Source organism: Artibeus jamaicensis, unplaced genomic scaffold, assembly GCF_021234435.1.
Source record: "Artibeus jamaicensis isolate MK-2021 breed Jamaican fruit bat unplaced genomic scaffold, CSHL_Jam_final contig_465, whole genome shotgun sequence".
Taxonomy (NCBI): Eukaryota; Metazoa; Chordata; class Mammalia; order Chiroptera; family Phyllostomidae; genus Artibeus; species Artibeus jamaicensis.
Window position 1 is genome coordinate 26,310,979 of NW_026521843.1, and position 26,977 is coordinate 26,337,955.

A 26,977-nucleotide genomic window follows, 5' to 3' on the forward strand; every position below is an offset into this window, starting at 1 on the left:
CTGAATCTCTGTGTAAGCTGATCCACTTTGTCTGTGTCCCTAGATCCCATTCCCTGACCACCCATTATTGTAGATAACCTTGTCTTCTATGAAAGACATTCAACAGGAACTCAAATGTCTGTCCTCTCCACCTGCAGAATTTCTCTAATCATTCTTCTAAAACATTAGCTTGAAGGCAGAGCAGGGTCTAGGAAATGTGGTGTTAGGGCAAAAGAGCAATGTCAATATTTATGAGAGATAGTTCTGGGATGGAGAAGGAGACCCTAAAGACACATGGGAGAAAAGGGCCTGGTGGTGGATCAAGCTGATAAAGATGGCGTAAGGTGCTTGCTGCGTGAGAATGTGTGGAGGCAAAGGATCACGTTTTTGCTGCTTCTGAAGTGGGGGTAGGTGAAAAGACAGATGAGGTTACAGAGTGATCTACACTTGGGCCCTTTCTTTGCCTGTCTCCCCCTCACTTCTAAACTCTTTGAAGGTGGCTTCTCACTTCCCACTACTGAACCCTCTTTCTCAGTTCTCTTATGACATTTTTTCAATCCTTATCCCCCTTGACCTGACCTTTTGGCAGGGTTTGGCATGGCTGACCAACCCTGTCCACTTGATAGTTTTCCTTTATTTGAGTTTCATGACAAAGGAGCCTCTTGGTTTTCCTGAGGGGTCTTCGTTACTTCCTTTGCTAGCTTCTTTCCCAAACGATCACAATGGCCTCCTAAGAATGCTCTCTACCTTTAATTTCACCCTCTTCCTAATCCATCTATTTATCTCTTCTCATTCAATACATATTTATGGAGCCCTTCACATGTGCCAAGCACATGGCAGCTATTAAACTGTAGCAGAATTAATCTTAATGTGTAGCTCTGATCACATTACTTATTTGTTCAAAATCTTTATGGTTCTCTGGCGCAAATGGTATCCAGACTCTGGCCTAGTGCTCCAGAGTTTGGTGACATCTGTTGCTTTTGTGGCCTAGCTTTCATTCACATTTTTTCCTTTTTTAGATTTTATTATTTTTAGACAGAGGGGAAGGGAGGGGGAGAGAGGGGGGGGAGAGGAAGATTGATGTGCAAGAGGAACATCCACTGGTTGCCTGTCGCACGTCCCCAACTGGGTCCCTGGCCGGTAACCCAGGCACGTGCCCTGACTGGGAGTCAAAGCAGCGACCTTCCGGTTTTCGGGTTAGTGCTCAACCCACTCAGCCACACCACCAGGGCCGATCCACCTTTTTGGGATAGCAGTGCTCCCATCTCCCCTTGCAGTGCCAGCCCCTCCATACCTTTTAGTGTATGTTGCTTGGGTGAAATTCACTGGCCCCGGCTCCGGGTATGGACACCTGCCCCAAGTGTAAGCCAATCAGGAATCATGTTCCCTACATCAGAGATTAGTTCTGGGATGGGCCTGGAACCCAACTAGAGCCGTTTCAAAAGTGCTGAGACTTCAGTGACACCTATAAAAGCTGGAATTGCTGTAGCTGTCTTCCAACTCCAAAGCAAATGAGAGCCTATCAGAAAACAGAAGCACGCTAAGAGCCGGGGGTGGGAATGGGAAGAAATGGCAAGAAACTAGGTCCCTGGGACACTGTTTGAGCCCTGGAATTACAGCACATCTTTAGCCAGCCCTTGCCCCAGAATTCTGACTTACATGATCCTCTGTGCCCCTCTGTGCTAAAGCGGGTTGGGTCTGCCTTCCCGTCTTCTGCATGTGGTGGAGCCCTGCTTGATCCAGAGGCCCTGCCCCGAACTCCAAGTTCATCTCACCCCATCCTACTCATGCGCTTGAGGCCTGCACCCTACTAATTCATTCCTTTCCCGAACAGGCCTACACTTGGCCACCCCGGTCTTTCTGGAATGCTCTCCATCCTTCCTCATTGAATTACACTCATTCTTTAAGGTTCAGTTCCAGTGAACTTTCCTGCTGGCAGCCATTCTCCAACTCCCTCCAGGGAAAAGCGTTTGTCCAGTAAACAACTAAGCGAACAAACAATGACACAGAAACAGGGTCCGTCCATGTGGGGGTGGTCTCCAGACTGATGCACAGACTTGGGCCCCAGAATTCACGGTCGCCGTGGACTTGTTTGAGGCTTGGGACTTGTTTCCTCTCTTCCCCGTGGTGTAAATCCCTGATCCCTACCCTCTTTGGCCATCATTTCCTTGAGACCCTGGCTTTTTAGAATGTTAGTAGATATTTAAAACAAAAAACTCCAAACTCTAAAACCAACCAAAAAGATTAAAAAAGATATGGCTACTAAATAAGTTTAGAAGATTCTGGGTTAAACAAAGTGTGTGTGTGTGTGTGTGTGTGTGTGTGTGTGTGTGTGTGTTTAAGTGGCAGGAGGTGGGGGTGGGGGCAGGGCATGTGGTCTTTCTCCAACTTACTCATAAAACAGGTACCAGTGCAGAGCGAAGTGCCGCATTCTTCCCTGCAGACAGGCTTCGGTTTAAGATGGTGCGTATTATTTTATATACACATATAAATACCCGACCCTTTGTTCAAGGTGCCCATTTGCTCTGCACAGTGACTATTATGAACACAGAAAACTGTTCATTGTTAAATATGGCATGCTAAGTGGTTTTGCTTTCTGGCAAGTCTCCAAACCATAATTATGAAGGGACAGGAGCTGCTGAGGAATTCTTGGGTTACAGGAGGCTTTGATCCTGCTGTTGCTTTCTTTCCCTGACATGAATTTCCACGGGTGTGGCTGACTTTCATTGTTTCTCTCTGCTGTGGGGTTGCTCCGAAGGGGAGGGCTGAACAGAACTTCAAGGTGACCACGGGCCTGGGCCCCTCAGTAACTGCCGAGACAAGGCTCTGGCTGAACCTCCGTGCCGTTTGCAGCCCCGAGTGGCTGTAACCAAGGGAATGCACAAGCTCCGTCCAAGTATCAGAGTCGGAATGCTGTGGCCTCTAACGCTCAGTTTCCCACACACTCTGGGAAGCTCAGATTCTTAAGCCTCACTCATTATCGGGTTTCCAGCTGGGGTAAAAGCCTCTGCACGGCTGACATGACTTTGCTCAGCAAAAGGCAACAGACTCTGGGTGGGTGAGGCTTTGTTATTTTATTCCCCTGAAAGTCGAGAGATTGGATCCAAAATTCCTTGGGTAGCTACAGCCATTTGGCAAGTGTTGAACTCCAACTCATGTGGCTGCCTCCTCTGCAGAGTACAGAAGAAAACTCAAATTGGTCACAAACTGCTAGGTCAAACTTTTGAAAGAGCCAAAGTCCTTTCTATTGAAACACATGATGCAGTGTCACGGGAGACATACCTATCCCCTCAGCCTCTTTTAAATTTTCTCCTGCCTGAAAGAGAGCGAAGAACACCTAGGTGTTCATGAGTCTATCATAGAAGGTATAAAAAGATACCTTCACAATAAAGTGATAAGTTTCTCTCTTCAGTAAATAAAAATGATTCTATAAGAAACAGCAAGTTTCTTGGTTTCCAGCACTAAAAAAAAAATCATTTAGGATGTGGACTGGGGATGGAAACTTGTTCACTTTTTGACATTAGTTTTTATTCATATTTTCATATAGCTTATTCTGTGAGATATGTGATTAGCCCCATTTTAAAGATGTTGAAACTCAGGCCGAAAGAGTAGAACCAATTAGTTCAGAATAGAGGTGGCTCTGACCCCCAGACCACTACTGTCTCTCCAGCACGGCACTGCCCTTCCAGACGGGAAAGCACCTTGGGCAGAGGTCCCTTTGTTGGTGGGTGGAGAGTGGGGACAGAGAAACAAAGGCAGGGAGAGTCCCTCAGCAGCAACAAGAAGCCGCAGTTTCTACTGTGGCAGCAACTCAGAAAACTGCTCAGACCCCACTTGTCGGGGGAGGAAGCCCAGACATGGAGGCTTTCAAGTGTCAGTTTCACTGGGAAAGGTGAAGAACAGAAGAAGAAGGCCACTGGGGTCCCAGCCATTAGCCCCAGAGCATGTTCTTCGCTGTTTATTAGGGGCTGCTTCTCACTGGTAAGTAGTCAGGTGGTCAGGCACAAAGAGGAGAGAAGTACGCCCCACCTTGGGCAGCCGGGCCCAATTCCGAAAAGCTAGGCTCTGGGGCAGTACAGGGGTGTCCGAGCCTTGTTCTCCCCTGAAGGGGCCAACTTAGCGAGACCCCCCACTCTACTCCACTCCTACCTTCCCCCTGGCATCTTAGGAATGCATATGAGGTCATTCTGGAAATGGGAGCCCTTTCCGCTCTAGGTGAAGGTCAATGATTCATTCACATAGCTAAAAATGAACTTAAGGCCACTATCAATGAAAGGAAAATGAAACACAAGCACAAAGTTAAATTTCTCTGCTGTTTAAATTATAGAAAGAACACAAAACCTTATTTAGTAATTATAACCAACATTCAAAATACGTAAACTTTAATTACATGTTACGGACCAGCGAGAGCAAATTGAGAAAAAAGGAGGAGGAGAGGTGAGTGTAGGGTAAGGCGCCGACTGAGGGAGAGAAAGCCCAGGGCCCAGCACCAGGCCCAAGCTCGGAAGCAGGGAAGCAAGTGAGAGGAGAGGAGGCACAAAAAGGGGGGTGTTCAGTGGGGCTGGGGTGAGGTGACCCTTAACGGCAAGGCTTGCTTATGGGCAACTCTTCCTTACAACTCCTACTAATCTTTATCCTTAAACTTTCAGATGTCCCCCTTCTTGGGATGGGGGAGCCACACGAGCCCACTGGACAAGAATTGCTGAATTAAACAGAGGACACTAAACTAAATTTTAATGTTGGGTAAACAATGAATAACTTTTTTAGTATAAGTATGTCCCAAATTTGCATAGGGCATATACTTGTACAAGGAAATTAAGTATGCTTTTTATAAATTCAAATTGAACTGGGTATCTTGTATTTTTATTTGCTAAATGCAGCAACCATACACCAGAGGCCAAACCATTCTTTGGACTGGGGCTCAATGACCAGGCCAATGTCTACACTGAGGGTCATGGGGGAGATCAAGCTGAAGGTCACCTTTGGAAATGAGAAGTGAAGTGGCACAGAGATTCTGCTAAGCAGGATAGAAATCAGCAACTGGGGGGTATCCGTGCTCAAGTTTTCCCCTCCTTGAGCTGTTCGTCTCCTGCCGTCCTCCAGGACAGCTGAGGCTGTGTTGCCCCCCACCCCCCCAGGAGGGTTGTGGAGACTGAAAGAGTAACTCTGCGCAGGGTTGTGCCGGGGTTGAGGGTAACCTGGCCCGTGTGGCACTTCAAAACACTGGAAGAGTCTGGAGGTTCTGAGGTGGACAGCGACCTTGCAGGACACGAAGGAACATGTAAAGCCAAAACGAAATACTGTCCATAAATCATAGGATGCCAAAAAATGTCTTACTCAATTTCGGTCACTGTGACTTTTTGAGTGACGTGACTGAGCCCATGCCACCATGGTCAGGGGAGAGGGACAGTGACGCTGCCCTCCACCAGAAGCTCCAGGTTCACCTAGCACTTGTCGAAAAGGACCTAAAGTGAGGCTGACAGGGGCCACTGCCCTTGCCAAGGGGCCAAGAAGCCATCTTGAGGCTGAAACAGAAAGAGCTGCTGCTCACAGGACTCTGGGGAAAGGGTCATGGTGAAGTTACACATCGCAACAATTGGCTAGGGCTGAGTCGGCAAGTGCTCCTCATCCTCCTCGCCTCTACTATCTCCTTGGATTGCACACCCAGCCAGTTCATGCATTTATGTTCCTGGCCAGGTCCCAGTAGGTACTGGAGATGTAATTCATAATACATGGCCTCTGAACTTTAAAACGTTATGTATTTATATATAATATATCATGATAGTCACTATGACTATAGACTAAAATGGGTTCATTCCATACATTCTGTTCCACTATTTATTTTTTTTCAGGCAAGGGCACATCATGGATACCTTTGCATGTCAGTCCGTAGAGGTTTACTCCATTACTTATAACTGCCACATGGTATGTGGATGTTACCAAAGTTTGTTTAACTAATCCTCTGGTGGACATTTAGGTTGCTCCTTTTCCTGGTGTAATCGATGTTGGAAGAAATAACCTTGTATGTATATCTTTACACAAGTGCACATCCTTCTACAGGGTACGTTCCTAGAAGTGGAATTATTGGATCCAATGGTGCATGCACTTAACATTTCTGTGGATACCAATGAACTCCCTCCGATAACGCACCAGTTCACAGTCCTACCAGCTGAGATCACGCCTGTTCCTGCACAGCCTTAGCAATTCTGGGTAAGGGCAAGTGGATTCATTGCCAGTAACACAGGAGGGAAACAACAGGGCGTTGTTCTAGTTGGCGTTGATCAGTCATCAAGATGAGCAGTTTTTTTCATCTGTGTACTGTTCGTGGCTTTCTTTTCTTCTACAAAGTGCTTGGTTTTTATCTTTTTGCCTGTTCTTCTTCATTTATTGATTTTTTTAAAAAGTTTTTTAAAGAAATTTTTCGAGAGAGGGGAAGGGATGAAGGAAGAGAAACACTGATTGGCTGCATTTCACATGCCCCAACTGGGGACCTGGCCCCAAACCCAGACATGCGCCCTGACTGGGGATTGAACCTGCAACCTTTCACTTTGCAGGCTGATGGCCAACCCACTGAGCCACACCAGTCAGGTCTGAACATGGTCTCCTGATCAGCTACATCAACACAACCTGGGAGTTTATTGAAATGTACAATCTCGTGGCCTTCCTAGGCCTACTGAATCAGAAAAGTCCTGTTCACAGGAGCCTCAGGCGATCTGTGCACACACTGAAGTATGAAAACCTCTGCTTTAGAGGTCACTACCGTCCCTCCCTCCCCTCTGCTAGGTAACGTGCAATGATCTCCTCAGCTTCCTACTTAGAACTTGGAAAGGTTCCCATAAAGACAGCCAAGGGATCCGCAGGACTCTTACCCTTTGAAGAACTGGCCCTCACCTCTGCTGTTAGTTTTCTCCCCTCCCCCCAGCGCACTCACATTCTCCACTCCTCGTGTTGGACTAACAGTTCCCTACACGTGTCACGACACTCCCTGGTACATGCTAAGTCCTCGCCCAGTAGCCCCCCAAAAGCCATCCCCCTTCCCAGCAAGCATGTCCAATTCTGCTCTGGAGGTGACGGGTCCTGCTGCAGGTGCCGTGTCTGGTGCACCTCACTCCTTTGCATGACTCCCCCTCTCTCAGCCTGCCCTGGTAGCTACAAGGGCCGTGAACCCAGACTTGGCCAGAAATACATAGAGGAATATCCGCTGGGGGCTTTGGGGACATTTTTTCTTTCTGGATAAAAAGAGCTTTGAGGTAAGATTATTGTAAGTTCTTGCTCTTTCCTTCCTACTTAGTATATTGGGGAGATATCTGAAGGTGCAACAGCCACCTCGGAACCATGAGAATAAGCATGAGGTCAAAGCCAAAATGCCGGGGATGACAAAGCAGAAGGACACAAAGAGCCAGGCAGGTCCTTGACTGGGGATCTGTTCCTCTGCCCCAGCTCCACCCCACCCCTCCCTTCCCTCCTTTCTCTTCCCATCTGCTCCAAATTCACTTTCCCTCCATCTTTTCTCGAGCTGGTAGAACATGAAATTGAAGCACGCTCTAGCCATTAGCTATATTATACTATATTCCTTATTTTCAATTTATAGTAACAGCTAAGTTAAGCCTTTCATTATAAATATCACCCATCTCCCCAAATCTTCCCACCCACCAAATTCACCACTTTAAAATGAGAACAGTGGGTGTTTAGTTCTCTGAGACGCTGTGATTATTTTCTCCTGGGGATTACAGCCAGCCAGCTCCAATCCAGGCAAACACACCCTCACTACCCCCCGTTCTCCCCGCCCCGCCCCCATTCCCAGGTGGCTGGCTCTGGTTCTAGCAGGCTACGTCACAGGGCACTCTGCCTCTTGGGACTGATTTTTAAAAGTTTCTGTGGTTTCTGGGGAGTCAATGTTGTAAAACAGAGTGAAAAGAAATTGAAGTTTGAAATTCGGTGAACTTTTCCCTGCCCTTTACATGTGAATAATGACTTGCTGATAGAAGTGGCTTTTTCAAAGATGAAAAACAATCTAGGATTTATGGACAAGTCTGTTCAAAAAGACCCAGCACTGCTTGTAAGCAAGGGGAAAACGGCGTCGGAAGGTTACTAGATCTGCTCTGGTTGGAGGAGGAGAAGGGCAGGGAGGAGTCTGGGGAAAAAAAGCAAGAGTGTTGGGGCGGGGGCGGGGTGGGGTGGGCGGTGGTTGGGGGGTGGTGGTTGGAACTGGCTGGAGAACAAGGGAAGGTCAACACTGGGGAAGATTTCTTATGCCCATTTTCTGATTTATATGGTGACATGAATGTGACAAACAGCAAATGGTGGTGAATGAAAGAAACATTCATTGTTTTTACCTAAATGCCACGCCGTACACACCTTCTGGTAGATGGTGAGGGAAGATGGGGGGTGGGGCGGGGCGGCAGGAGAATTGTACATATGGAGATGAATGAATCTTTTATCTGAAACTGGGGATTCTGCTTCTGAGGGTTCTGACTCCTCACTGTGTGCCTGGAAGCCACCGGAAAAATATCCCCGCCAACTTCTTAGAGTCAAGTCTAAAATACTTGGCCAAGATTCTTCTCACAGTTCAACCTGTCTCTTCCAGCCACTGCTGTCTCCCCTGTCCCCCCCCCCCCCCCCCCCCCCGGCCCTCCTGGAAAGGCCAGGGGTGGGGACAGAACAGCTGGGAGCGGCCCTGACACTGCATCTGGACAGTCTCCTGGGTCTCTTGGGTGCACAGCCAACATTTTTGAGTGTGTATTTTATAACCACGGCTCAAGTACAAAAATAGAATATGAAAAATAAGAACAGCACTCACAATCAGAGCCTCAATCTTCCTGCTGGTCAGAGAGGTCAGAGGAATAACAAAATTAGAGTAACCAAAGTGTGACCTGGAGGAGCGCTCGCTTGCCTTGGCACGGAGCGTCCCGGAGCCAGGCCTGTGCACGGCCTTTCCCGAGGGCTTCAGGCGGCCTGGCTCCCACTTAAAGTGTCTGTTATCGCTCCTGTCTCCCCCAGAGAGTTATTTATGAAGGAAGGTTTCTTGGTCAGCTTGCCAAGCGAGGCATCTTTAACAGGGACGGGCCCCGGCAGGAGGAGCTGAATGAAAAGCCCACAAGGCTGTGGGTCGGGGTGCTGCTCACTTCTGCTTCTTCAAACACACCCAAGCGGTAACTCCAACCCCGAAAACCACCGAGTTCTTTTCCAAACACAAACGGAATCCTTCATGTCAGGTTCCATGTATTTTCCTAACTCCGTTTCCCCCAGCTGGCCCCGCTCCACAGCAGAAACCAATCTGCTTAACAGAGTAGGTTCTGGGGAGCTGGCCTCCTCCGAGCTCTCATTTGGAACAGATTAAGTGGGAGGAGAGGGCGAGAATCTGATTTTTTTTTTTTTTTTACTTTAGAAAAAAATTACCATGCAACTCTGAAGCAGAACCACTATGTTCCATGACTGGCTTTTAGAAGAGGGGCATTTCATTTTCGGGTGTCGTGGAACTGGAATGCTCCGGGAGTCCCTGCTCGCCCCGATTTAGCCTGACCCTGAAGACTCGGTGCTGGCTCACTGGGGACCACTGGGCTCGTTGTGTGGCGGGGTGGGGACCCCGACCCAAATGGAACCGCCCGCCTTAAACCCCAAACCCACACTCACCACCAAAAAAGGCCCCACCATGCTTGAGGAGCAATACGCCAGCTTGACGTGACCTAGTCAAGAGTTCAAGAACTGCCTGCCCAGTTTTGCTGAGATGGAGGCTTCTGGCCTTAAAAAGCTTATAGTGTGGGTGGGATCGTAACCAATAAACAGTACAAAGGCTAAGCAGAGTCTCACAGAAGGAAAGGGAATACAAAGGCCTGGAAGGTTGTGTGGAAAGGGGCGTGGTGTGGGTGGGGCCCGTGGGACCGGTTCCACCAATGCCAGTGGATGGGGACAGCGCAGGCGGAAGAGCGGTGTGGGCAACGGCACGGAGGAGGGACAGGGCAGCTGTATATGAGGAGATGACCTCCACACTCCTCTCCGTGTCCCTGTTCTTGGGTCTCTTCTAAGTGTGGTCTCCTCCATCTCTCCTGCTAAAGAGATACCTTTCTAGTAACTTCTAACTGTGGGCAATGGAATCGCAAGCTTTGCAGTCTTATTTCCTGATAAAGTTGGTTTTTGTTTTTTGTTATTTTTTGCATTTTTGGTGATGTGTGTGGTCCTAAGAAATGCAATGGAGATGAGCAACTAAACAAGTTGTGAAAAAATTTAGATAAAAATTCTTATTGTTGATTACCAATTACTTTTTCCTTATAAAATGTGGGCTGCTAAAAAAAAATAATTTGGATGCAAATAAAAGGAAACCTGTTGACTTCAGTTGGAATGACACCTGAGAGGGTAGATTCCCAACAGTTTAAGGCTCTATCTTACTTATCTCGGTGTCTGCAGCTCTGAGCAGGAGCTAGAACTTTCCAAGAATTCAATGATTAGTGTTTGTGTGAGAACTAGGTGGGCGAAGGCGAGAAGTGAAGGTTCTATCTCCTCAAATCTATCTTCCCCCCTTACAGAAGCAGGCTGTCTAGCTGTGTCCGGGAGCCTCATCTGCTGAGCCCTGCAGCAGGTGATGGGTCCTGGCTAATGAGACACCGCTGGAGGTGACTGTCTAACCTGCAGGTGGGCCCTTGCCCGCCCGCCTTCCTGCTCACTGGGTTTCGGGTGTGGCAGTGGGAGCTGGAACTGCCCCCTTGGGCCATGAGACGGACGGGGCCTACTGAAAATGGCAGAGCACCAAGAAAGGAGGTGTGGGGCCCTGATGATTATGAGCCATCTCAGCAGGCCACTGAGCCTTTTATTTGGGGAGGGAGAAATAAGGTGCTACAATTGTTTAAGCCACTTGTAACTTGGGTCTCTCTGTGACAGGTGCCAAATCTGTACTCTGACCAAACACCAGCTGTTTCATGCTTGAAACCCCAAGAAAATACTTTGAAAGTCCATTTCAAGATAGGCCCCAAACCAAGATCCTTGGTCGTCCTCCAGTAACTTGGGTACTTCAGCTGGAGGTGGGGTGGAGTGGAGAGGAAGAAAGACGCAGAGAGAGACGGACAGACGCTACTGTTAAGGCCAATCTTTGTCTCTGCTTCTCACCGGATGCCCCTGCCTCTCCTCCTGCAGGCCAGCCTCACAAGGAATCACTTTTGAAAGCTGAATGACTGAAGCACAGTGAGGATTTCCTGCTCATTTAGGTAGGGGAGGGGGAATTTCTCTTGCTAATCATGATGCAGCCCTGAACTGGCCAGAGTGTCTTCTAAAATCCCATTCTCCTCACGAACCCACATATGTGTTCACACCCAGACTGCTTCCGTGAGCTCCTCACAAGACTGTCCTGAGAGGCACACACATGTATCAGATGCCAACCTCCCTGTCAATCCAAATGCACACACACGCCATCCACAGATACAAATCCTCCCTGTCATGCCCTGGCACTGCCAGGGCCACCTCCCTTTCTGTTCCTCTGCTTGTGATGGCTCCTGCGGCGGGGATTCTTATTATCCACAAAGAGCGGCAGGACAAGGAAGCCCTGGCTGTCGCTGTGAGAGACTTGAGCACTGGGAGGATGTTGTGGGTGGGATGGGGGCTTCTTAAGTCTCTGACTTCACCCTTCACACCTCCTGGGGTACAGCAGGATGCTGAAGAGTGAGGGGCAATGAGAGTGGCCAGGTGTACTTTCTCGGGCAGCAGCTGTGGAGTGGCTGTGCAGAGCTGACGGTCATTTGAAAGCCGGGGCCAGAGGAAGACTGGTCCTCTGAACAACATGGACGGGGAAAGGGCAGGGGTCAGGGTCAACGCAAGGTGGGGACGGTGTGCTCGGGAAGGGCCAGCCCGGGTCCATCTGGTCACCCCTGACAGGCAGGTGACCCTGCCCCTTGACACTGGCTTAGGTTCACAAAGTAAGACTGTTGCAATAGTGTAAAGAGGGATCCTGCCCCCTGATGGAGCCAACCTGTGGAAAGGGGAGGCTCCGAGGTCAGAAAAGGAAAGCACAGGTGAGCAGAGTTGAGCCCACGAGCAGGAGACTGAGGATCACCGGGTACTCGGCTTGCCCTGACTAAGAGGGAGAAAAACCCTGCCAGCATCGTCAGAACCAGATGGCCTCGGCCCCAGACTGTGGGCTCAGTGTCACCCACAGGGGTCAGTCACCTTCGGCCCAGGGAGCCTGGCTTTCAGGAACAGCAGTGGAGGCCAAGTGATACAAAAATGACCCTCATTTCCTTAAGAGGAGCCTGTTGATGTGTCTCTTGGGCTTAGTCACTGGGAGGCTGTGGAAAAAATGCCATCGCCCTGGCAACCAGGCTCAGCCAGGTACTCAGTGGCGGTGGCGACCTGCTCCCAGATTTAAGACAAGAGCATTCGTTTGCGTCTGTTTTTGCACGTCAGGGAGCCAGCTGCCAGTGACGCACCCACTGAGCCACAGGTGCATGTCAGGGGCCAGGCTTTCTGGGACAGCAACTGACGGGAAAGGCAATTTGGTACCTGGTTAACGGGCTCTGCCGAGACGGCCGCCGAAGCGAGGGGAGGGGAGGGGAGGAACACCAGCTCCTGCCTTGATCGAGCACCTTCATTTCAAAGGAATACATGGGAAGAGAGGACTAGCTCCGGTGTAGCTGCCTTCCTTCAACAGTCACCCCCTTTCGGTCCGTCTGCGCAGTGCCAGAAGTTGGCTGGGGCGCTAGTGCTGCACTACCTAACTCCGTGTGCTTCCTCCCCTGAATCCCTCCTGACAGTGCCTGCTGGTGTGCCCGCTCAGCCTTGGGAGAGGGCGGCCCGGGAGGCAGCTCGGCGGGCTGCAGGCTGTGGCTTCAGTGCCGGGAGATGTCTGGTTTCCCAAGACCCCCAATTCTTCCCGCCCCTGGGATGCCAGAGTTCCCACAAACCCTCCCTTCGGTGTGGTCTTCCCTTTCCTCGGCCCTCACCCACAGCACCATCTCCACCCACCCGGGAGTCCAGATTATTCGGTGGGCACCCCTATATTTCGGTCACTTCCTTTCTGTAAATCAAAGCTGGGGGAGCAGCAGGGAAGTGCTAGTCCTCTGTGTCTCAGTGCGCCTGGGTTTAGAGCTCATTCCCCTCCAGTTATGTGGCCCTGGGGAAATCACAGACCTTTCCTGGGCTTCAGATTCCATGTCTGTACATTAGAGGCTCCAAAACCCTCAAGCCATGTGAGTCCCTTCGTCTAGGAAGGGGGCTGGAAAATGGGGGCATGATCAGCCTCGAAGCAGGACCGCCTGCCATCCCTCACTACTACAGCTGCCCGGGGGGACCACAGCTTCTATCCCCTTCTCAAGGACAGACTCTGTTTATCTGCACTCTTGGGTCCCAATCCATTTTCTTGGGTTCTGATTCCAAGGTTTTCCTTTCAAACACAGCACTGAGTTTAGACTCCATTCCTGTCTTGGAACCGGGGCTCCAGTTCTGGCTCCATGCATCTTCCACAGGATGCTTTTAAGGACGCTCTGAATTCCAGCTTCTTTGTATTTAACATGAAGAAAATAGCAAAAAATGTATTTCATAGAGTGGAGTGGGATTCAAAGTGGTAAAACGAAGGAGCAGGCAGAGGATAATGTCGCCCCCCCCCCCACTCCTACTAAGAGCAGGGAGGAGCCCCCACCCCCAGGGCCCCAGGGGGAGGGGCCCATTCTCAGAGCTGCTGCCACTAACCTTTGCCTTCCCGTGGATTCATTCATTTGACACCGGCCCCAGTGCCCTGACTACCACCTGAGGATCAATACAAGGGTCTTCCCTGTGCTAGGCCCCTGGGCCCCTGGGGAGGAAACTCCTGCCCAAGAAATTCCACCCAGCACGGGCCAGGGTGGAATGGTAAGGGAAAGGTGAAGTTAGTCCGGATCGGCCAGCAGCCTAGGCTTAGCAGATGTTCTATTAGGTCCCTTTGGAATCAGAGTCTCTGGGAAGAGGTGGAGGCCTCGGCAGCTGATCTAATATGCCAGAACAAGGATCCACCCGCCTCAGGGCAATTTCACAATTTGAATTCAAACAGCTCCAAGTCAAGCCTTAGTCTGATTCTGAAAACACTCATCTCTTCATTGTGTTTAACTGCTGTGATTGACACACCCCTCCATTCCTTCGTTCACCTGATTGTTTAATAGTGATTTTTGTTGAGCATCTATTAAGTGCCAGGTTCTGGGAATTCAGGAACAAATCAGACAAAAATCCGTTTGTTCTGGTGGAGGGAGACAAAAAGGTAAACAGTAAAACAAAGATAGTGAAAGGACTACGCAGAGAATTAAGCCAGGAGATGAAGTAATAGCAAATGACTGAGTGCCTACTGTAAGCTGGCTGGTCAAGGCAGGCTCTCTGTGGAAATGACACTGAGGCTGAGACTGAAATGGCAAGGAGTCAGCCATGCAGGGCCAGGGAAGACCATTCCACGTAGACAGAGCAGCCAGTGCAAAGGCCCTGGGGCTTGAATGAGCTTGGCAAGCTGGAGTGGCTGGAGCAGAGAAAGAGGGAGAGTAAAGAAAGAGAGCGAGCTGAGTAGGGCTTTGTACGTTTAGGAGCTGGGTTTTATTCTGAGAAAGAAGGGAAGCCAAGGAAACCTTCCGAGCAGGAGAGAGCATCTGACTTGCTCCCCGAGAGCCGTTTGATAGCCACCTGACAATGCAGGGAGACAAGGGCAGAGGAGGCAGAAAGACTAGGCCGGGGGTTTTGAAGAGTCCAGGAAGAGAGGAAGGTGGCTTGGACTAGCACACGAAGCAAGCCTGGCGGACAGGCAATTTGTAAGTGTTTGCTGAATGAATGAATGAATGAATAAATGAATATACTTGATGTCACCACTTTTTGTCTCAGATTTAAATAGTGGGACAAGAAGCTGTGGCCCGCCTAGGGAGATGTGAGAACTACAGTGAGGAAACAACTTAGAAATTTAAAATAGGCACAAAGAAATGAGAGAGGCAAGTAGGTTTGGCTGTCTCAAGGGAGTTTAGGTCAGGCCTGGAGACAGGTGTCAGGGTGCACCCTCGTGTAGCTGTCTCTCCCCTCCAGAAATACACACTTGGTACACACAGAAAGGACTACATTCACTGGTCATAAAGTGAGTATACTCACTCCCTCTGGGAGTGAGTCTGGGGCCAGGCTCTGGCACCACTGAACAGAAAAGACACTTTGGAGACAGTGTGTCCGAGTGGATTAGAAAAAAGCCTACCGGAAGCCATGTTCGGAGGGCCCCCCTTTTTGCTAGGACCTGACCCTGCGAACACGCATGAATTGGCAAAAAGCACAGGGCCTCCCACTGCGAGGGGGCTGGGTGGGCAGGACGACTTTCGGGCCGCTCCGCTCAGGAGGGTCCAGGGGCGGAACTGTCTGTGACTCAGCACAGAGCCCCACAGGCCCCGGGCTTTGCTGACTAGGTCACTGCGGGGCCACAGTGTAATGTCACAGTGACCTGGCCTCCCGGGCTGCTTGCTCAAAGGGTCGGAGCATGTGAGGTGTGTGCGTGCTCTCGTGTTGGCTCTGTAGTCTGCATGGGTGATGGTGGTGCACACGTGCATGCCTGTGTGCGAGGGGACAGGGTATGGAGGAGGAACGCATTTGGGGGGAATCTCAGCTAAGTTGGGTCTTTTTTCCTCCACCTTGCCCTGGGCCACATGGCTGTTTCAGTTTGGCCCCACAATGCCACTTGCCTCCTGCCCTGTTCTCTAACCTCTAAGTCTCAATTTTTCTATATCCTGCTCTTGCTTCTGCCCTCCCACCTTCCTGCCAGACTCCATTGTTATTCTTGAGCCTCTCTGGTCCCCATATCAAGCACAGAGGCTGCAGTGGTGTCTCTCAGGCCCTGCAGCCTGAAACTCAGACATGACAGGTAAGAAGAGTAAGGTAGGGACAAATACCACAGGGCTGCCAACTCTTAGCCTACAAGACCCAGAGAGTAAGTCCCCCAGGACTTGCAGGAAGTGATGAAAACCATTGTGCCTTGAGCTGGTTCTAGCAGGAAGGGTCAGTGTACCTGTTCTGGAGCCAGTCCTCCCTCCGTTTCTTCCTTCCAAGATTTTATTTTTAGAAATCAGGGAAGGGAGGGAGAAAGAGAGGGAGAGCAACATGATGTGTGAAAGAAACATCAATCGGTGGCCTCTTGCATGTGCCCCAACTGGGTCTGCTGTCCAGGCATGTGCTTTGAGCAGGAATCCAACCAGCAACCTTTTGCTTTGGCACAGAACACCCAACCAACTGAGCCACACGGGCCAGGGCTGGAGCTCTTTCTTGTTTCAAAGGGCACCCTGATCTCCTTAGAGAGCTAGGGGCTGACCAAGGCAATTCCTGTTCGGGGGCCTACGGTGGAGAAAGGTCAGCTCATCAACACAGAGGTCGACTGACCGCCCGTGCATACCTCCCAGACGGCAGTCTCTAAGCCCTTGGGCTAGTTGGGAAGATAATGCTACATAAAACATGTGAAAGAGAAAATAATAAACGAGTAGAGAATTGAGGGCTATTTGGGCTGGTTTAACAACGAGCTGCCGCAGGGATCCAGAGGGCAGGGAGACCCTGGAGGGCTGGGGGTTGGACAGAAGGTGGGATTTAATGTTTCACCACTAAACTTTTATTTGTGGAGGGGTCAGCAGTTTAACATGATCTTTTGTGGGTAAGGGGCCTGGTGGGAGGGAGGGGTCAGAACTTCTCAGAGACAGTACTCCGAGGAAACAAACAAGGCATGTGTGGGGCGAGGGCTTGCTTCTCCTTCCCTCCCGCCCTCCCTCGTACATTTTTTTTTAAATTCTTTTTTGTTGTTGTACATTTTTTTTATAAGAAAGTTTCTATCTCATGTCAATTACATCTCAATTAAAAAGTTACTACCAAGAAGTCCTCTTTCTGGAACCTAAACTGATACAGGGTTTGAAGTTTGGAGCCCTTTAAAATACTCTTTTAACATTCTTATCTTCCATCAGCTAAAGTGAGGGTTGTTTATCAGAAATCTTTCCCTGAAACTCACAAATGGATTGGAAAGAGAGGCAGCGTCTGAATTAGGCCTCCGTAGAGGAAGGAGACCCCATGCTGGGGAAGGCTGGGAATCTCAGGACGGGGCGCAGAAAGCTACTCTTGCCTCTGTTCCACAGAACCCACACCTCTGCACATGGGGCCTCCAGAGCTACCCACCCCAGGGGACATCCCAGGTCTGCGCCACCTGTCTCCCTGTCCATCTGTCTCTCTGTCCGGGAGTGCGTAGGTTTGACTCTGCAGCACAGCATGTTAGACCCGCCAAAAACCTGCCCTGGTCACCAGGGGCTCAAACATGCTTACTGGTGGGGAAGGCCAGGGAATAAACCCCAAATTGCTGGATTCTGGCCATTTTGTACCTCTCTAGAGTCCACTGAGCTATACCAGCCAGGGCTTTCTAGAGATTTTTAAAATGTTTTTTCTTTTCATCCTCTCTTCGTCCAAAAGCAGCATGCTGCTTCTGCCCAGAACTCGGTCTGCCTAACTTGAGAATCACTCGAACTTGGTGATTAAAACTTAAATGTTGTCCAGGCTGTTTCCCCTCATATGGAAGTCCCGCTCAAATGGAACCTGATGTGAAACCCTGATCTAGTGCGTAAGACAGGCATGAGTGAGCTGCTTTCAGGAGCCTGGGAAGGGGGGCCCACAGAGTCAATGGCCTTGACTGTCTCCTGTTGTTGAAACTAGAGCTTTTTCTAGAATACTTCCAGGCTTGAAGTCAAGTCAGAGCAGGGAAGGGAGAAAGATGGGACCTTTCCTGGAATGCTGCCCAAACATTTGGTTAACTAGCTGCAAATTTCAATACCCTACTCGAGTGCTAGAAATGCCATTTCTTCTGTTCTTAGTGGTACGGGCACAGGAAAGCGAGGAGGTAAGGGGTGGAGAGGGTTACTCTGCTGCACCTTCCTTAAGCCCTTCTTCCAAAGAGAAGGGGGCCTTGGGGGGTGGTCAGAATGTTACCGATAGGCTGTGAGTTTCACCTTCCAGGTGACCATGTGGACAGCAGGAGAAAACAGCAGGCAAAAAGAGTGAACCACAAGCCCTTCCTCACTGGTGTGGCTGGGTGGGTTGGGCATCGTCCCACATATCAGAAGGTTACCAGTTTGATTCCCTACAGGGCACATGCCTGGGTTGCAGGCCTAGTCCCCAGCTGGGGACGTGCAGAAAGCAACTGATGGATGTTTCTCTAGCACACTGACATTTCCCTGTCTTTCTCCCTCCCTTTCCCTCTCTCTAGAAAAAAAAAAATTTTTTTAAAGTGAACAACAGCCAGGGTGTAGCTCAGTGGATTGAGCACAGGCTACAAACCAAAGGGTCGCCAGTTCTGTTCCCAGTCAGGGCACATGCCTAGGTAGTGGGCCAGGTCCTCAGTAGGGGGTATGTGAGAGGCAACCACACATTGATGTTTCTCTCCCTCTCTTTCTCCTTCTTTTCCCCTCTCTCTAAAAATAAATAAGTAAATAAATCTTTGTTAAAAAACTGAACCACCACCAACCTCATGAAGGCTATGTAAACATGGAGCTATTTTCTCTGGGCCTTCGAGAATCATCGACCAATTCACTCCACAAATCTACACCTAAAGCCAGCTGTGTTCAAGGCAACATGCTGGGGAGATAAACACCTGGTTAACATTTGCCTCTTTTTCCATAGTTTCTTCCCAGTGCTCCGCGGGACCAATAACTATGCTGGGCTCCCATGATAACTGCGCCGTGTGCTGGGAGGGCAGGGCAAAGCCGGACAGTTCCTTCTGTTCCTACCGCAGATAAAGGTCCCCCTCTGCTCTGTTTCCACAGCTGATCTCTCCAAGGCCTGAGGACTAATCTGTCCCAGATCACAGTGCCTTTCGGCCTCTAAGTGCCTTTCCTGATTCTGGGTAGTTTCACTTCCTGGAACGCCACAGCCCACTGCTCCATCAGTGGCAGAGGCACGGCTTGGTGTTTTCCCATGGATATCTTGCAGGTAAGCTACCTTGAAGTCATCTTCACTTCCCTTCGTCGCCAGCCTCCCACCAGCACCAGCCCCCGAATCTTGTTGAGTGCACCCCCAGCACCACGGATGGCAGTTCATGCCTTGAAATTTCCCTCACTTACCAGCCCTGATCCCTCCCAAACACACATGGTTCTGGCAACATTACTCCCATTTAAAACCCTCTCCAACCTTGCTTCACCTGGAGGAGGTCCTTGGCTTGGCACCGAAAGTCATCCCTGGTGTGGGTGCCCCTGCCTTTCTAGCCTAATTTCCTTCTCTACTCCCCGGGCCTCAGCCGTGTTCTGGCCATACCAGTCCACACGCTGCTGCCCCATCAGCTCCCAAGTTCCCCCCAATTCCAGGTTTTGGTTCTGCCTTTTCCTTCAGTGTCGAATGCTCTCATCTGCGGCCCTTCCTTGGGCCAGCTCTACTCTGCAGAGCCCCCAAGAGCCCATACGCACCTGCAATTCCCCGCACCTCCCCGTACCCCACCGACTGCCGCACGGCTCCTCTGGTCCTCACCCAGCCCTCGTTCACGGGCTGAGATCTCAGAGGAAGGGAATCTTCATGTTTTATTTTCTTCTCACCAGGAAAAATAAGCATTAATTTAATTTCTTTCAAACAATATTTAAGAGTAATTTTCAAAGAAGATTTCAAATACTAACATAACTCAATATTATCTTACTGTGACATTTATTAAACCACTGATCTGGGGACAAAAATGAATGATGTATATTTTCAAGGAACTCGAGATTTAATAGTGATGACTAACTTGGAACTTGAAGAGCAAACCATCAGTAGTGAGTCCTACAAAATCCCCGAAGGGGTGTGCAGAGTTGCCACCAGCTGCTGAGGCCCTAGGGAGATGTCAAAATAAGACAATATTGTTCTGATAAATCAGCTGGCTAAACGTCCGACTAAGGTGAAAAATGGGGCGCGACCCTCTGCCCTCAGCCACTTCTTAGTCTGAGCAGACACGTCTATGTCGGAGGTTCTGTCAGCGCAGAGACCACCAGGGGAGTGCTGGGTGTGCCCCCAGAAGTGACATTATGTTGCTGAGATCTCTGAATTGGAAGAATTTGGCTTGAGTTTGATTTTTTGGGATGCAAAAATTCATTCAAAATGTGTTTTAAAAAAGAGAGGCGGACAATGTTTTTATACAGTTTAGGGGGAAATCATGGGAGTCACACTGGGGGCTGCACTGTTGAGGAACCAGTCAGATGATCGACCAGCATGTACCGTGTGGGTCATTTTCAGTTGTGGAACTGGATTCAAAATTTCATTTTGGGATCATTTCACACACACAGGAAAGATACAACTATGGACATTCCCTATCTGTGTTTACTGCTTATATGCACATATAGTTTATTTTTTCTGAACCATTGAGAGTAAGTTCCAGGTTTTGTGCCTCGTGTACTATTTCAGTTGTAGATTTCCTAAGAACAATAACATTCTCTTACAAAACCACAGTATAGTCCTCAACTTCAGAAAACCTAACATTGATTTTAATCTCCAGATAACAGTTCAGTGTTGTCAGTTACTCCTGTAACTTCCTATATGGCTTTTCACCCCTCCAGTACTGACTCTGTCCCCGGGTAACGCACAATTCCACATTGAGCTGTCACAGATTTCTGGTCTTTTCACACCTCAGACCCTTCTTTACAGACCAAGATAAAGAACAGAAAGACAGACAACGAGCCTTTTACATTTATTAAGCAGAGGCTTCCACCTAGGGAATTTCACATGCAAAAGGCACTCCATTTACAACTACTGATTTCTGTTTCTTGAGAAAAAATTCAAATTAGGAGGGAGAACATAGTATAGTTTTACTATAAATAAGTTTGGAAAAACTCTGAAAGAAGTAATAGTAGGAGGGCGGAAACTATAAAGATTAGGAGGCAAGACGTCCACCTAAGAATTCCACCGTGAAAGGATCTTTCCCAGATTTGGTGGAGAGGGTCCTAGACAAACCTAGTATTATGCTCCACTGAATATTTACTGAATACTCACTGGGTGCTCTGAGTCTCCTGCTAAGGAAAACACACAGTTTGGAAGAAAAGGACTGAATCAACAATGGCGGAACTTTAGACCCCTAGGAGCTTGGACAGGCTGGGATGGGGGAGGGGGGAAGGCCACGTGCACATCACCAGCAGCACAAACCTGAAGGTTTTCCCACAGAGGGGCACAGCTGATTCTGGCTGGATCTGCTCTAGAGTATCCCCGAGATTATTAAAAAACTAGCTTTTGCCACATCTGCAGAGAAAAGTACCCAGACCATTACAACGGTACCGGGAATTCACGCGTTCCAAGGGAAGCTTCCTGGAACTGCAGCCCTAACCATGGGGACGAGCGGCCCTGAACTGCTTACAAATGCTGTCTGGCTAGTTCCCTTCCATTTTGCTGTCCACTGAGGCAATCTTCTTTGCTCAGCCTGTGACTCCCTTGCCTCAAACTGGTGTGCCTGCTTCTCTCTGGGATGGCAGATGTTTTCTGAAACTCAGGCCCAAGTGCAGGGAATCCCAGTCCACCAGAGAGGTCACCCTCCCACATGGCCATTTGTCTAGAGGCGTGACCTTCTACTCCACCTGCTTCCTGTCCCTTCTATCCAGCAGCCGCATTTCCACCCATAGCCAATAGTTCCCTTGGCTTCCATAGCATTTGCCATTGCAAACAGATGACCAGGGCCCAGCTCATAGTATGAACTGAGTGCCTATGAACTTGAACTACTCTCCTAGGCTGCTCCCCTCTTACCTCCTGGGTTAACATTACCACCAAACGAGGAGCCAAGCACAAAAGGACACTCTAGACTCACACTCATCTGTTCCTGTAGTGTGTAAAACTCACGGAGGAACACAACGATGCATCTGTGATTCCCAGGTTATGTAACCACACAGATACCCAAGACTTGACCTTATTTAGAGAGGAGGATGTAACAAAAGGCACTGTGTATTAGATTTCTACCTTTGAAAATAATTTTTCTCCATGGTATCCTAGAGCGAGGGTCAGCAAACTATGGCTAGAAGATCAACTCTCAGCAGCCACCTGTTTTTGTAAATAAAGTTTTATTGGAACAGTCACACCCACTTTTTTACCTATTGTTTAAGGCTGCTTTACCATTAAATCGGCAGAGTTGTGAGGGAGACTGAATGAACGGCCAACAAAGCCTAAAATGTTCACTCTCCGGCCCTTTACTGAAAAAGCGTGATCAACCCTGCGTGACAGAGAGAAAGCACTGCAGAAACAGAAGAGGTACCTGCTGACGAGCAGGTGTTTTCTTGTGACATGGCGGTCGTCACCGTTTCCGTGGCCGCGTCTCTGACGGCTTGCTCTTCACTCTGCAGGAGGGTGAGCACGCACCTCCAGAGGGCAAGTGTATCCTGCAGTCCTAAGAAGACAGAAAGGAATTCGAGTTACGTAGGATGCGATTTACACGCAGGTACAAATCCCACTCGAAGTCCAGGACGGAGAGCAGTACTTAAATGAGAACAGGCGTTCCTTTTTTCCTGGCGTTATAGGAAAGAAAAGTCTGAGAGTCAGATAAACGTTGGGATAGAGACAGGGCCGTAAGGGGGGAGGTGTGGAAGTGTCTCCTCTCTCTCTTTTTTTGGATGGCTGAAGGTTTCTGGAGTCAACTAGCCCCAGACGAGGCCCCCCAGAAGGTGTGGCCTGGCTGACTCAGGCGCTGGGCCTGGCTGTCCACAGTGACTCACAGTTCTCAGGAACGACACACTATGCATCAAGACCGCTTTGGGGAAACCAGCCCGTCGTTGATATCAGTGACTGTTTTGAGCCTATAAATTCTGAAAGCAAAGTTTCAGTCAAGATTATGCTTCGGGGGGAGAATCGAAAAAGGGCAAGAAACCAGGACAAAGGCACTAGCCCATATCATGTCTGTGGGGCGCCCATGACCTGACCGCCATTACCCCTGGGCAGGGACTCTGTCTAGTCCCTGCGCGAGGTGCTGTGGAGGGTGGAAAGGGAAAAGATGGTCTCTACCTCTGAGCAACTCAAGGGAACATTAAGCCAAAGAACACAAGGCAATGAGAAGTTAGGTTTGGAAATGTGTAGCTGTTACTCACTAAAGGGAACCATCACAGTGGACTGGTGTAACCAAGGCAGACTTCATGAGGGAGGTGTGGGTGGGCAGGGCCTCATAGAAAGGGTACATGTTGCACACGGGGGTGGGCCGAGGCTTGTGGAGCATCACCATGCATCCCTGGTCTTCAGTGGAGGACCAGACCTGTCCTAAGAGCTCTTCTTAGCCTATCCTTTCCCTGATGTGTCCACGGAGAACCTGGTATCAGAGTCGCTGACGCTTCTTCATTCATACCAAGAATCGTGTGGCTCCCTCTGTGGTTTTGATCTTTCCTTTCTGTTATAAATCTGGCTTTATGTTTTACTCAGTCTTTTGGAATCTGTCCATTTTAATGTTCTGTAGGGTTTAATATGTTCCTCTTTAACATGGTCAGTTATGCCCTCAAAAACCTTAATTCTCCCTCATTAGGCCATTTCAATTTTTCTTTGTCCTTAAATGACTTGGTTCTGTCCTTGACTTTCCACACACTTTCATGTCCTTTGTTTCTAAGCTCTGTACCTATTTTTCAAGTTCTTGTAGGTCACCAGCCCCCGCTGACCTCCTTCCTCATGGCTTACAGTGCTATAACCAGTGCTGGTCATTATGAACCAATGGCTTTTGCCCAGTTTCACTCAGGAATTCCACACACATTTTTGTGTGATAGGAGCTAGGGTTAGAGTGACCAAAGTCAACCAGAAAATGTGCTGCAAAATACTACTCTCAGGGTAGAAACTTCACCAAAGTTTATAAACCTTTGTTCTTATTCCTCTGAATCGAATGATTAAATCACAGTCATAGAAGGTCCCCTTTCAGTCCTCGTTGGATGTAAGAAAAATGCCTCAGAGTCACTTAGAAGAAAGGATTAAGAGAGACAACTTTGTTTCTCACAGAGTTCCAGGGATGTGAGGTACTTCACTGGTCTGAACTCCAAGAACACTTCAAATCTGAATCTCACCATCTAAGAAAAAAGCAATTCTCTCCTTTATCCTGTAGATCCCCTCTCTGCAGCTACATTGGAAGCTCCTGGCACCCAGGGACTGTGGTTTATTCTCCAGGCTGGGCATGGAAGAGGTGAACAGAAACAGATGGGGCAGAATCGCGGCATGGCTTTTGGTTCTGGGTTATTCTTTTATCAAACCCTAGGCTCAAAAACAAATAAAACAAAATACCACAATTTACAAAATTTTTTAAAAAATAGAACAAAACAAAACCCCCTATGCTTTTGAATTCCTTAGGATTTCCTAAAGCTTGTTTTTCTTAAATACCAATGACATGATGCTCTTTCCCAATTATTACTCTTGACGGGCAGGGGGTGGCAGTGAGGAAAGAGACCTGAAGGTGGAGAATGTGGCCGGAAGCCAGCCAAGCTCTGCCTGCCCATGTAATTTCAAAATTTCTCCACGTTTCTGTCCCAGCAATGCCTTCAACTTAAAATTAAGTTCGATGAAAGATACCAGCAGCCCTTCCCGTCACTTAAGCCAGAAGCCTGGATGTCATCCGTGAATTTCCCTTTACACGAACCTCCACACCAAGTCATGGTTCAACCTCCTAAGTCCTTTCCATCTTGTCCTTTCTTTTTCCTCAGTGCTACAGCTTCACACTGACCCATTCATTTCTTACCAAGATCATCGCCACAGGCTTCCTGGAAGAGGTGACGGTTAGGCCTAGTCTCGAAAGACAAATAGAAGTCAGTCAAGCAGCAATTTGTTTCTAGAACCGTTCCCTACTGATGAGTCATAGTGGCCGTGTTGGCTGATGAGAAGTGTGTGTGGGGGGTGGTAGTCAGGGCACAGAACAGGAAGAGCCTTACAGCCCCTGTTAAAGGGCATATCGACTTTATCCTGAAGGAAAAGGGAACCCACGTACAGGCTTTAAGCAGTGGAGTGAAATCAGACTTGTATTTCAGAAACAGCACAAAAGCTTCTGGAAGCATAAGGAGAAAGGTTTGGGGGACGAGACAGAAAGAAAAGAGGCCACTTACGAGGCTGCTGGTGAAGAATGATCAGAGCAGGAACTGCGAGGGTGGGATGCATCCGGGAGGCGTAAAGCAGTAGCGCACCGCCATTCTTCACCTTCCCTTCCCTTTTACCCCGGAGTATCCAGGAGCATCCGTGCGTACTGCGAGCACACTGGGTGCGACTGCACTTACCGAGAAGGGGATGGGGGTTGGTGAGGAACAGTGGTGTGGCACTGGTGAGGACTTCGGCGGCCGCCAGCCTGGACTCTGTGGGAAGGTGGTCTCCGCAAGACGAGACGACCAGCTGAACCCACTGCTTCAGTTTGGGGGCGACAGAGTCCCTGGTCTGAAAGCACAAAATGTATAGCAGTTCAGAAGATGCAATCATGAATTAGGGATGAGCTACATACCCCAAACTGCATCTGCAAATTACCTCTTGCCACAGTGGGAAGAAAAGTTTTTCTGTTGTTTTTCCATCCCAACTAGGGAGAAATAACCAAGCCCAGGGAAGAAAATCTGACTTGTGCTTCAGTAATACAGAGTCACCCTAACTGGCCATCCAGTTCCTTGAGTCTTTTCTGATGCAAATCAGGTTATCAGAAAACTGGTGTATTCGATAGTGTCAGTAAAAACAAAACTTGGAGAAAGACTGTGGCAACAAATAATACTTATCTCTAATAACCAGATACTTCTTCTGTTTTTAATAATAATAGAACAACAGATTTTTTGGCTGGGCAACAGATTTAGCTGGACACCCAGCTAAAGGCTGCATTTCCTAGACTCCCTTAAATTTGGGAGAAATGTGATCAAGTTCTGACCAATGGGATAGTGGTATCCATGCACTTTCAGGTCAACCCTTAGGAAATAGGTGTGACCTACACTTCCTGGGTTTCTCCTTCCTGCTAGCTGAATAGGACAAGACAATGGGAGCTGGAGTGACCATCTGGGACCATGTTGGGGACAGCAGGACATCAAGGCCAAGGGCCTGGGGAATCCAACACTATGAAGACACCCTACCCGCTTTGGACTGCTTCTACGTGGTTTACACCTCTATATTTATGAGTTTCTCTTACAACATTTAAGGCAGCATCCTAACTAACATTATTATTTAAACAAATTCCTGTTTTTTTAAATAGTAACAGCTTTATTGAGATATAATTCACATACCATGTAACTCATATATTAAAGTACATAAACAATGAATGGTTTTTAAGACATTTACACATATGTGTAACCATCACCACAATCAATTTTGGAATATTTTCATCATCAAAAAGAGAAATCTTTATACTCTTTGGTTACCACTCTCTACCCTGTCATCTGCCCCCTCCCCTGGCCCTAAACTGGTAATCTACTGTCTCCATGGATTTGCCGTTTTGGGGCATTTCATATAAATTGAATCATACAAGATGTGGTCTTTTGTGACTGGCTTCTTTTACTTACCATGTTCTTTTAAGGTTCATCCACCCAGGAGGATGTATCAGGACTCCATAACTTTTTAATGGCTGAATAATATTCCACTGCATAGATATGCCATATTTTGTTTGCCCACTCAGCAGTTGATGGACATTTGAGTTGTTTCTACCTTCACCTTTTTAAACTTTTCCTAAAAGGGAGTTATTGTTCCAAATGTACTTTATTTCCCTATCAACCAAGACTCTTTAAGTTTTCAACATGAGACTACTGGCTCCCTGATTACCTACGGAACTAAACTGGGGGGCAACTCAAACCTCGAGGAAGACTCTGATCCCCAATGCACTGCACAAAGAAACCCAGGTTTTCCCAGGAACTTCTTTTATGTGTTTCTCTGCAGTTCTGTTAATATTTCTCTCCCTGGAAAACTCCCAACATTTATCAAATATCAGTTTATTTGAGTACCACGCATGGTCGTTAACATGCATGTGACAAATGGTTAAAAATGGCTTTGGATGGGAACAGTGTCTTTTGGCAGAGAACAGGCTGCCGGATGACTACTTTCTTAGAGCTTGTTTTTTTCCCCTCTGGGCTGTAATTTTTAAAGCAAATTCTCTCCCTTCCTA

At 48.6% G+C, this 26,977-nt stretch overlaps 1 protein-coding gene across 6 annotated transcripts in view; it reads right to left on the minus strand.

Moving 5' to 3' along the window:
* Nucleotides 1–26,977, minus strand: part of THADA (THADA armadillo repeat containing) — a 288,531-nt gene that overhangs the window by 13,691 nt on the left and 247,863 nt on the right. For 5 of the 6 annotated variants that reach the window (XM_053667075.1, XM_053667073.1, XM_053667074.1 and 2 more), the window contains 2 exons: nucleotides 25,131–25,284; nucleotides 22,160–22,291 (listed from right to left, as the gene is read on the minus strand). In XM_053667075.1, coding sequence (XP_053523050.1) covers nucleotides 22,160–22,291; nucleotides 25,131–25,284 — 286 coding nt within the window. Of the gene's footprint in view, nucleotides 1–20,732; nucleotides 22,292–25,130; nucleotides 25,285–26,977 lie in introns of those variants that run through there. The other variant, XM_053667078.1, reaches the window with a different exon arrangement.